Raw genomic sequence first — 11,725 nt, 5'->3', positions numbered from 1 at the left:
CACCTTGGCCACTGTAGTAGCAAAACTACTCCGCTTAGCCTTAGGGTAAAACTGAGACTTACCATTCCTCGCCTCTTTTCTGATGGCTGTCGGAGGATCCTGTATATCTCCAAACAATGGGTCACTTGCGATCTTAACTTGCTTTTCGACAAACTCAACAACATCGCAAAAAACCACTTTACGTTGAAACCTCTCCTGCAGATCGCACACAACATTCCTCCACTTATCCCTGAGCTTATAAGGCAGCTTTTTTATAACTGTTTGCATATTAGCAGAGACATTCAACTCATGCAAGGACTCAACGTCTCCCATTGCATTACAACATTGCCTTAATAAAAACCCATATTCCTGCAAAGCCTTCACATCATCAGATTTTATAGGTGGCCATTTACTGACCCTTTCAATATAGGCAGCAGCAATTTTCAGCGAATTGCCAAAGTTCTCCTGGAGCAAAGATTTAGCTTTAGCATATCCATACTCAGCAGGCATATACTGACAGCTTCTGACCATTTCTCTTGGATGGCCTGTAGTGTATTGCTCGAGAAAATATAAACAATCCTTAGCACTGTGAGCTTGACTCTCCACCATGTGCTCAAAAGCTCTCATAAATGTTTGATATTGCAAAGGATCACCATCAAATAACTGAATGTCACGCCTTGGTAGCAAAAACAGAGACTGCTGCTCAGCCAATAAAGTTGTAATTTCATTTTGTTTCTTCAAAACTGTGACTAGATGATCATGACCCTCACTACCTTGCGCTGTGTGTATAAGATGTTTTGATTGTGCGTGAGACTGCAACATCATCTGAGTAGTTGGAACTGCACCTGGAAATACTTGTGGCTTCGTCTCTGACTGTTCCAACGAAACGACCTTAGGCTGAGAAATATTTTTAACCTTGGGCCTTACATCCAATACCTGCGCTTGATGATCACTTGCATCAACACCCTGATATGGTTGCTCTGGTAACACAGGTTTGAACGTCAGAGCATTAGGATTTAAAACGCCTAAACTCCCCTGCTCTCGATCTAAATACGAATTCATTCCATCAGATTTACCATTAACAGCACTTGAGACTCGGGACATTTCAGAAGCTTTTAAAACATTCACCTTTGCTGCTGAGGCTGCTATTTCCGTTTCTAAGTCAAGCAGCTCCTTTCTTTTCTTAAGCTGTATTTCTTGTTCTTCCAAAGCATGCTTTTCTTTCAACAACCTCTGTCGAACAAGAAGGGCAGCCATGTCAGCTTCTGCCGTTATGCGTGCTGACAAGGCAGATGAAACCATGGAGCTACTGAGTGATGATTTGCTTTTCCTACAACTTCTGTTTCCAACATTAGAGATGCTATCACTTGGATTAACCTCATCTATCACAGTGCCTTTACTAACATTCCCAGTGTGCCTAGAAGCACCAGAACCCTTTCCAGTAGGTAATACATCAGAAGACTCAACCCCAGGTGGATTTAAATGTGGCAAATCAAGCTCAGACACCAGATTTTTACTCTGAGGGTTTCCCTTTGCATCATGAAGCCATTTCTTTATCTCTTCCATAAACTCAGTATTATGTGCTCGCACACTCATAAACCAAGCAGTGTGTTTTTCTTGCTCTTCTTGAGGAAGCAAAGGAAGCAAGGTTTCATGCAGATGAGTTGCCTCATTAAGCAACGCAGACAAACTCTCCAAGTGAGCCTGAACAATGGAAACATTATCTTCAGATTGCTTTAAATCTTTAATAACCTTTATGACTTTAATTTTATTAATCTTAGTGTGACGTTCTGTTTGCAGCCTTTCAATCTGATTCTCCAAAGCCTTAGCAGTCGGTTTCGGCTGTCTTTTCTTTCCATCCACATCAACACATTGTATTAATTGGTGTGCCTCCATTTTTCTTCAAAACATTACAAAATCCAAACGCTAAACTGCACCTATGCCACACAGCCTCATTCCAAGACATACACTTGGTGACATTCACTTCATAAAACCTTGGACACACACACAATTAACAGGAGCAATATCCCCCACTATCTGCCTATTAAACCTAACTAACTCAACCTAGTCTTCCGTACATACTAGCGGTGGGTATTTATGTACCTCCATACCGTCAGCTGTGAGGAAGACAAACTGTCTTAAACACAAACTGCGGCGGTACTCCCAAGCCAATGGCTTCAGCCGCCTGATGCACAATAACTAGAAATTAAATCAGTACAACGCCTAATGCAGCTGTACTGCTGAAACCTAACAGGGGAACAAGACTCCTGAAAGAAATCTGTTTTGTGTAGCCAAAGGCTTAATCTAAAAGCTGGGTGGACAAAGGCAACAGCAAACTATAAAACTCTCAATAATAAAACTCATCTTTATATAAACAATCCAATAAAACCTACAAACTTTTCTGTTGACAAGTTGTTGCGGCTCCTCCAACCTATGGCCGCGGCAGGCTAAACATGAGGACACAGATGACGCGCAACAATGAACACATAAAATACACTTCCGTACCTTTTGCTCCTTTTATTCCACATGCAACTGTCCCATATACAAATCAGTGCCTGGGATTAACTTATTAAACAAATGCACAGACCACAAACAAATAACTGCAACTCAGCAATAACTGCACTAACTACTATGCCAAATTACAACTTGGTCCATGGCATCAAATTAGTGCACAAATACAAAAACCATCAAGTTACAGTTAAAATACATCAAAATAATTCAAGCTGCGATCAAGTTGCGGTCAACAGAAAGTTCTGCCTCATGCTCACCCTACCTTTCTGCTCATCAACAACAGGTGCTGTGAACAGGTGAGTGCAACCACATTTATTATCTACCACACCCATGAGACACGCCCCACACCCGTGCACCAATACAGTGAGTCCATTTAAACCAACCCACTTAATCAAAAAGGAACAACTCATATGGGTCCTACATATATATATATATATATATATATATTATATTTACATTACAACAGTGAGATGATTTTAGTCTCATGAACAACATTAGCTAATTGTTATTTACTAACTAATCTTGAAATGACTGTTCAGCACAGAAATGAAGCCCAACAATCATGTTTTACAGTCCTGTGGTCTCAGCCTCAGATACTCAACTAATCAAAGTGATGTCATGACAACAAAAAACCATTTTTTCTCCTTCATTTCTGTCACACAAAGCTGTATGTAACGTTTCTCGCGGTTAGTATCATGGTTGCTAGGCAACCTGAACAGCGCGACGAAGGGTAGACCGTCCCATTTCACAATCCTCTCACTTCCGCAATTCTCGTACGCACCGTGAGTAGTACGCGTAGTGCGCGTACTTCAAGCGTGCGGTCTCTTAATTGGGACACAGCCACAGTCAATCTGACCACTACCTACCGGCACACTTTTACACCGGAGGTTTTTGTAAAGCTTTTATTTTGGTATTTCCGTTGATCCATATAGTATATAGTTAGTTTCCTGTAGCAATGAGATTTAACATTTAGATTTAAATACAATATTTAGATTTAACATTTAGATTTAACATTTAGATTTAACATTTAATATTTAACATTTAAAATTGTGTTTTAAATATGAAAAATTACAAATATTTTACTAAATGTTGTAAAAAATGACTCGAAAAAACATGTTTTTGTAAGGTTTTGAGCTAAATGTGGAAAAATGTTGCCGTTAATTTCAACATGTTTCACTTTACAAACGACGCCCCATAGTTAAAATGCAGCCACCAAATAGCGAGCGACAACAGATGCCGTCAATGAGCTTAGGGAGGGAGGTGATAGAGCCTCGCTTAAACCATCCTGCTACATGTGTAACGTTGATAAGGTCTCATAAAGTCTGCAAATTAGGTCAGAAGCTACATTGTAACCAAATGCAGACAGACTAGCTAATATCACCTGTTACTTTTACCCGTGAACTCGTGCTTCATGACATGTCCAAAAGGAAAGTGAAGTCAACTGAATCAGCAGCACTGGGAAGCATTTGTGCAGCATGTCCAGAACTTTCTTGCCAATCAGAGAGCAGAGAATTATGCTGAGCTTGTGTATAACACGCTGGAAGCATTTCAGCTCATGAGTACCAGAATGTCAGTGGAGATGCACGTTTACATTTCTCATCTCAACCAAATCACGGAGATGTCATCGATGAGCATGGGGAAATATGTCATCAAGATACAAAAGTGATGGGAAACCGACATCAGGGAACTTTTAATCTGAGCGTGATGGGAAAATACTGTTGCGTGTCCCTCAAACATCTTTTCTTTAGAGCTTATGTGGCAGGAATGTGCTTTAACGCGGAATAGAAATATCAAAACTAACATTCTGGGAGAAGGAAAAAGGATCGATTGGATAGTTTGGTGATGTTCATCTCAAAAATACGACGAGCAAATGTGAGTCGGTCTGCTTTCATTAGCTGAAATGTTTCGATCCGAGGCATCTGGGGTGAGTGCTCCGGAAAAAGCCGAGGTCTTACGACGTCTCGCGAACACTCTGGTGTCTTAGCAACCAGTGTGTTTGAAATCTAAGTTTCCGATGGGAGCAAATCCTCAGCTAAATTGTAGCCACCGCTGTGAGCCAAAATGCTTAAAACTGAACTACTTTCAGAGCGCCTCGCCAGAGCCAGTCTGGAGAAGCGTCGCAACATAGAGACTGAAAGAAAAGAAAGGATTTTTAATGACAAGCTGAGGACGATTGGGGTACGTGTTTGAGGCTCTGCTGTGGGTCTGAATTAAACAGAAGTGGAAAGTCTGCGGCAGAGGAGCTTAACGCATTGTGTTTGTCTCTAAATGATTGTTCTACAGGTTGACAAGGAAGCCCTAGATGAGCAGGTGAAAGAGAAAAGGGAACAAGTAGAAGCTGCAAATAAGGAACAAAACGCTTATGGTGAGTTACTTCAAATTTGTTCCCTGATGTGATGTCATTCAATCCTTCATTAAAGTGAACTGTGATATATGTGTGTCATGTGATCGTCACGCAGATGCTGATATGCTCCGTTATGGCAAAGTAGCTTGCATTGTCGACAGCCGCCAAATGAAGGAGAAGCGTGCACTGGAAAAAGCCGTCGTCGCCTACAGGCAGCAATACCAGCACCCTGAAGATCGGCGAGAGTATGATTTGAATGATCCCAGCCGTATTAAAAAAGTAGAGCAGAGTGATGCACAGATGATGCCTCCTGGCCTGGTGGGTGAAGACCCAGGAAGTAAGATCAGGCAGCAGAACCAGAAGGAACAGCTCAGAGAGTGGCTCACCCAGCAGCAGACCGAGCAGGCAGCGGAAAGGCATCAACAAGAGCTGGAAGGTGGGTTTTGCCTTAAAACCATGCTTGATACACATGCTCAGTTCAAACACAAAAGTCAAGCTCACGTCATAGTGTCTACTGAAATTTTTAGAGCAGCGTTATGACCAAAGCAGAGTGGAAATGGACAACAGAGCTGTGCAACTTCAGAGCCTTGAGATAGAAAGAAGAAAGGCAGCCGCTATCGCCACTAAAGACTTCAATCGGTCTATGGTGAGTCAGAGGAATTTAACTGCATTAAACGCTGCTATAGGCTTCAATAAACACTTTTTATTTCCACCTTGTTACTCGTGTGTCTCCATGGGCAAAGGCTGAAGAAAAGCGCCGTCAAGACAAAGAAATCAATGGCAGGCAAAGCCAGTTTCAAGGTACCCCGAGTACGGTGGCCGTGCCCGGCCTGAGTCCCAGCAGCGACAGGAGAACAGCTCCTGAGAGCCTGCAGCAGATCATTCAAATCCAGAAATATCAAATGGAGGAGAAGAGGGTAAAAAAAAAAAATACGTTTGCACTCAAACAGTGTGGATTATTTAAATGTAGCCCATATTAAGCATTTTTTCTCCTAATCTGTGTTGTCTGTGCATGTAAAGAGAAAAGAACTGGAGAAGAAACAAGAAGAAGAGTGGCACGATCGCGTGCGCCTGAGCTCGGCTCGTACCACTCTGCTTATTGAGCGGCAGCAGGCACGAATGAACAGGCAGCTGAGGCGAGACCTGGACAGCGCCAACGCCCGACTGGCCGAAACACACAAACAACAGTTAGTAACTTTAGAGCAAAATTGTCTTTATTAAATTTAACAGTGTACACTGTCTCGCTGTTTTTAACAACGCTTCATTTTTAAGGAAACCAGACATTAAAAGAGGATGTATTGATGACAGCTTCTTCTCCAAGTTCAACACCTGCAGCAGATGAGGGGTGATGCACTGCTGATACCAGTGATGGTGTTACATAAAAAGAACGATGAATAAACGGAATATCACAGTGAATAAACAGCTGCTTTTATGTGAAATGTCGTTCGGAACATTCATGTTTGCATGATTTGAAAACTTAATTAAATTTCAGATACTGCTTTAAAAAGTAGCCTCTGAAAGATGATTACTTTTTATGTTTCAAGTCTTTCGTGCAGTTTTTCCTGCATAAGAAAATATTAATTACTAGTCAGTTGAAGGCATAAGAGTTAAAATTACATTCAAGTAAAAAGTCTTACAGATGTTTTTTTAAAAAAATGCTGTCTTTAAAGAAAAATGTTCGATAGGTCATATGATTTAAAACACACACAAAAAAAGCTATGCAACGTGCGAGAACCACAGAGAGAATAAAACAGCAGTTAACAGCTCAATCACTTAAAGCTGTGTGACACTGTTGCTGTATTTAACATTAGCCAACATGTTATGACACATAATTATTTCATTCATTACAAAACACTGTGGGGAACAACACTATATTTGTGCCGAGCACAAACCTGCTCAGTGGCTGTTTCAGCAGTTTTTGACATTTACACTCATGATTCAGCTTCGACTGTCCTACAAAAGGCCCCTTTCACAGCAGAAAGGACTGCTTGTGTCGTTGTTTGTCGTTTTCAAATGCAAACTACTAAAAGGCATTTTCAGAGACAAACTTATCCCATCTTCTCTGCCACAGAGACAGTGCTTTCTCCTTTTGCTCAGGACTCAAAGAACTATACCTGAAACACAGACACGGGAACATCAGTCACCCAAAAGCATGCTGGCGCAGACAATGCAGCTACAAGTCACATCTTAGCAGAGCTTCACCTGATAGAGTTGATGGCCAGCTGTTTAAGGGAGCCTACGTGGGAACGCATGCCCCCCAAACCAACAAAAGCTTCATAGAAGTCATAAGAGAGGCCAGATGCACCAAATATGGCGGGGTCATCAGAGCTGATGACAACCGGGTGGTTTTCAGACATTAGTGCAGCAGCTGGATGGTTTCGCAAGTCTTTGACCAACTTCAACACCTGGGTAAGGGTATGTGGAAGGAGAAGATGAGACAAAGGGTTTTAGTCCACTCGCACTACAAACAGGAAAACATTACCATCCATGTACAGCAGGGGTGGGCAACTCCAGGCCTCGAGGGCCGTGTCCCTGCAGGTTTTAGATGTGTCCTTGATCCAACACAGCTGATTTAAATGGCTAAATTAGCTCCAGAGGCCTGGTAACGAACTAATCATGCGATTCAGGTGTGTTGACCCAAGGTGAGATCTAAAACCTGCAGGACACCGGCCCTCGGGGCCTGGAGTTGCCCACCCCTGATGTAGAGTATAGTGGCAGATAGCAGTGTACCTGGTTGGAGATGGGGCACACCTCCACAGCAACCCCATATTTTCTAGACCACTCTTTGGCGACTGGATGGCGCGTTAGTGCAAATCCATGTCCAATGCGTGACGTATTAAAGAGAAGAGCATCCAATATGTTCTGATCTACGTCCGTACCCTGAGAATCTGCACACAGTAAAGACAAAGAAAATGAATGACTTACAAATACTTTTTTGCACTCTCTGGATTAAACATATCGTAAACTTCACATTTGTGCAGTTTTACATACGGGGGTTAAAAACAAACTTATGATTGTTATACTGGTACACTGGAATCATGATGAATTCTCACTTGTCTCTCCAGCATGGAAAAAGAAAGGAAGTGGGACCCCTGTCTCTACAGGGAGCGACAAGGCATCTCTGTAATACCACAGGGGTCTCCCGCCATCCTCCCAACCCACCTGTAACGCAAACACAAGTTTTTGTGTGTTCTTGTTTTCAACAAATATAGAAGCCATGATACCATTTCAGTCCATTTGGGATCCAGCATGTTTTGTTTTCAATGATTTCAAACTGTAAAAGTGTCTCTTACCAGATCAAAACCAGCCATGATATCAGGAAAGTCTTTGTAAAGCTCCATAGCCTGCTTCACAACGTCAAGCATTGTGTTAGTGTTTATTGTCCTGAAATACACAGGAACAGAATACTTTATCAATTCCAGTTGCTCCAAGACGGTAAGAACAGTAACTAACTAACTTAAATAAGTTACAAAATATAACAAAATAGCTCCAATAGTAGGGCTGCCACAAACGATTATTTTGATAGTCGACTAGTCAGATCATCATCCATTGGACGTAAAACGTACAGCTTATTGCACCAGCTGCATCTGCTCTTATATAACTATCATTAGCTTACAGCTTTAAGTGTTTAAGGTATGTGCTAACTAAAAATAAAGACAAGATGATAGTTTATTAAATTTTAATGAAATTTGCAGATTGTTTCGGTGAAGTTTAATAAACTCCTTGCTATCTAAAATATAACAGGACACAGGAGTATATTCTCGAGCATCTCACACTTCTGATAATCAGTTGTCTGCTTGATGTTTATTCAGCTGTGTAAAAACTATAACTTTATCTCAGCCAAACCGATTTACTCAGAAACAAATAAAATACTAAAAAAAGCCAAACAATAACATTTTTAAATTATCTAAGTGACTTATATATCATGTTTAACCTGAGTAGCGAAAGACAGCGGTGGGTTTGAAAACGATTAGCCAGGAGTCCGGTGTTCTCACGGGCTCTGGTGAGCCTAGCCCCCGGCTAACTATCGAGCTAGTGGCTAACAGACGTCTCCGAAAACGTCGGAGCGCTTTTGAAAATATGTGGTGTCTTGATAAACTGAGCAGATATTTGAGGTTTACACAGCTACATTCTCACCTGAAAATATGTTAAACGTTTATTTTGTGACCCAGAAAGAATAATAAGAGTAATATTAAAACTAACTAGCTGCCGCCATTGTTGTAAACTGAGCTAGGCTGCGCTATGAATTCTGGGACACAGCTTCTTCTTTTTCGGGGTTTAACGGCAGCTGGCATCCTTGTACATGCAGTGCTGCCATCTTCTGTTTCAGTCCGTTATTACACTCTTAAATCCTACTACTTATTCCTGCGTCTTTTGTGATCTTACAAAGCTTCAAACGACGCGTCGACTATTAAATCAGTCGTTGACGATTTTGATAGTCGACATAATCGTGGCAGCCCTATCCAATAGTTACAAATACCTCTAATTATTATAGGCAGAATTGATCAGTGATTAAATCCGCATTTTATCTGTCAGAAGCAGTGTGGAATTATAAATAAATAGTACTGACTAATTTTTAAAAGCACTCAGAGCAGCAACCTTTTGGCGGTAAAGATGATTCTCACTCCAACAAAGTCAGGATGGTTTGCTACAAACTGCCTCGAGATGTCCTGGCAGGTCTTCAAAGTCCAGGCCTTGTCATAAGTGCGGCCATCCAAATCATATATCTAAATATAACAAAGGAGAACAAATTAACACGTGTGAATCCATTGGGTACATCAGACACACGGGGAAATCAGTATATATAGAGTAGAGCTAGAATGCAAGTATTAAAATACCTCTGGAAGTATAGCGCGAAGTTCAAGATACATAACATTGTCCATGTAGAACTGGCTGAGGCCCTGGTAGAAATAGTCTTTGAACACAGGAGCATAAGTAACCAGACCATACGCTGCCTGGAAGGCCTCTTCAAATATACTCCACACCGCAGTCTGAGTGGGGTACACTGCCTCTGGATCCTTATCAGTGAAGAGCGTCAGGTTGCCCATGATGCTAAGACCAAGTATGCAGATATGGTTGTGATAAGACCAACAACTGGCTCATACTCCATATATCAAACACACAAAACATTATATTGTTAACATTTTCCTCAGGTTGAAGTTAAAACTATGCAGGATTAACAACAATCACTAAATTGTCAAATTAAACCGACCTTTCATAAAAGTCGGGCTGTTTATGATTACGATAACAGACTTCATTCCATTTAATGAGACTTCACCTTGTTCCTAATAGTTTCAGTTAACTGATAATATCCGGATGTAATATTTCACAGATTTAAAGCCACTTAGTTGGGCCAATAAAATACAAATACAAGAAGGACAAATTGATACTGTTACCTATTCATTTTAGGAGGCCAGAGGTCAAAAATCAGAGGTGCACTCGAGGCCATGTGTTACAGGGTGCTCTCACACATGGTCTCAGCATTGACAGGAAAATGTATGGAAATGCAGAGAAAACTAAATATACCAATAAGAAGCCTCACAGAAGATTAAAGAACTCGGTGGTACGATTACATAAAAGTTACACAAGAGCGTTTCTGTGTCTATTGTCTCTTTCTAAATTATTATTTTTTGCAACACAGACAAGATCACCTGTTGTCAAGATCTGTGGTGTTCGCGGTCTTGGCCCTGAGGCTTTCCAGCAGGGACCAAGAAGAGCAATATGGCAGAGGTTTCGGTTGCTGAGATGAGAAGTTGAATCTGACGGACCGGCTAGTAAAGCAAATATAGCAATGTGGCCGATAGCTCGCGTTCTTCACCAGCCATTCTACATCTACCATGGAGAAGTCATGGAGATGTAGAGCTCCACCTGAAATCGTGAATAATAAAATTATAATGCATAAATATTTTGCAACATTTCCTAAATGAGAATTTTGTTACTTTCCAATATCTTTTGGGAATACAATATTATTGTGGCAAAATCAGGTTCTATCCATGTTTCTGTCAGTAGCTGTGTACCTTTAGGCATTTTCTGCAGCAGCTTGAAGATGGGACTGTTCCTGATGAGTTCCCTGGCTTTGAAGAAGTGCAAAGCAGGAGGAAATTCCTCTCTTTCCATCTCCTCTTGTTTCATTTTTAACAGGCGAGCATTCAGACGCTGTTCGGCGTCGGTCAACACCTGCTGCCCACCTGTCTGCATGGAGGACTCCTGCTTTATTAGAGCCTCTCTCTGCTTGGGGTCCGGGATGGACATGCCGCCGGTCAAGTAGAGTATCGACAAACAGAGCACAGCCGCGTGGGGTCGCTGTAGCAGGGCTGCCATTTTAGGTAGAGAAGGTGGGAGCTGGTTTAAGACAGAAAACGTCACGAGTTAAGGCAAACTGCACTGAGAAAGCACGGCAGCCTCTTTGCGGAACAGAAAACAGTTGTTGGGTAAAAATAAAACGCTAACCTATAACACCGGCGAAACAGAGAAAACCACCAAGTGCCGCTTCCTCAGCGGTTATTTCCCTTACAAACTTCTATCGTAATCAGAATTACTTTTTAGAAGACAAATTCATAACTTATCACAGCAGACTAAACACAGACAAAGAAACAGCTGCTATCGTTAAGTTACCTTAGGCTAACAGCAGCCCGACTTACTCAGTGTTGGTGCACAGCGGTTAGCTTAGCAGGTGAAGACGACTTTGTAAACAGTCCCGGCGAGAGTCGCTTTATGAACAGAGATCATCGGAAAAGCTTGCTCGACTATGTCAGCTAAAAACGTCCGCATTCTCTTTGAAGTTGCGCTTTTAAGACGACAGACTCACGAAAATAAACACTCTGCGAGACGTTGTATGTTTTCTCTTTCTCACTCCGTCGCTTTGCTTAGAAGCCTAATGATTGGCTAAAC

General features: G+C 41.6%; 2 protein-coding genes across 3 annotated transcripts; one reads left to right on the top strand and one right to left on the bottom strand.

The window, feature by feature from the left end:
- Positions 1 to 4,019: 4,019 nt before the first annotated feature.
- Positions 4,020 to 6,344, top strand: ribc2 (RIB43A domain with coiled-coils 2). Its single transcript, XM_085166911.1, has 7 exons — positions 4,020 to 4,668; positions 4,774 to 4,855; positions 4,950 to 5,270; positions 5,362 to 5,480; positions 5,578 to 5,751; positions 5,855 to 6,021; positions 6,107 to 6,344. Exons 1-7 carry the CDS (start codon positions 4,552 to 4,554, stop codon positions 6,174 to 6,176), a joined length of 1,050 nt encoding a protein of 349 aa, XP_085023037.1. The 5' UTR covers positions 4,020 to 4,551; the 3' UTR covers positions 6,177 to 6,344.
- Positions 6,027 to 11,725, bottom strand: ada2a (adenosine deaminase 2a). 2 transcript variants are annotated; one of them, XM_085166910.1, is made up of 10 exons: positions 11,450 to 11,725; positions 10,852 to 11,176; positions 10,486 to 10,702; positions 9,673 to 9,886; positions 9,434 to 9,561; positions 8,128 to 8,218; positions 7,888 to 7,996; positions 7,565 to 7,722; positions 7,037 to 7,239; positions 6,027 to 6,948 (listed from the first exon to the last, which is right to left on the bottom strand). In XM_085166910.1, exons 2-10 carry the CDS (start codon positions 11,153 to 11,155, stop codon positions 6,858 to 6,860), a joined length of 1,515 nt encoding a protein of 504 aa, XP_085023036.1. In that variant the 5' UTR covers positions 11,156 to 11,176; positions 11,450 to 11,725; the 3' UTR covers positions 6,027 to 6,857. The 2 variants fall into 2 exon arrangements, with proteins under 2 accessions (XP_085023036.1, XP_085023035.1); XM_085166909.1 differs by having other exon boundaries at positions 11,476 to 11,724.

Source organism: Neolamprologus multifasciatus, chromosome 7, assembly GCF_963576455.1.
Source record: "Neolamprologus multifasciatus chromosome 7, fNeoMul1.2, whole genome shotgun sequence".
NCBI lineage: Eukaryota > Metazoa > Chordata > Actinopteri > Cichliformes > Cichlidae > Neolamprologus > Neolamprologus multifasciatus.
This window is presented reverse-complemented; position numbering and strand designations above follow the sequence as displayed.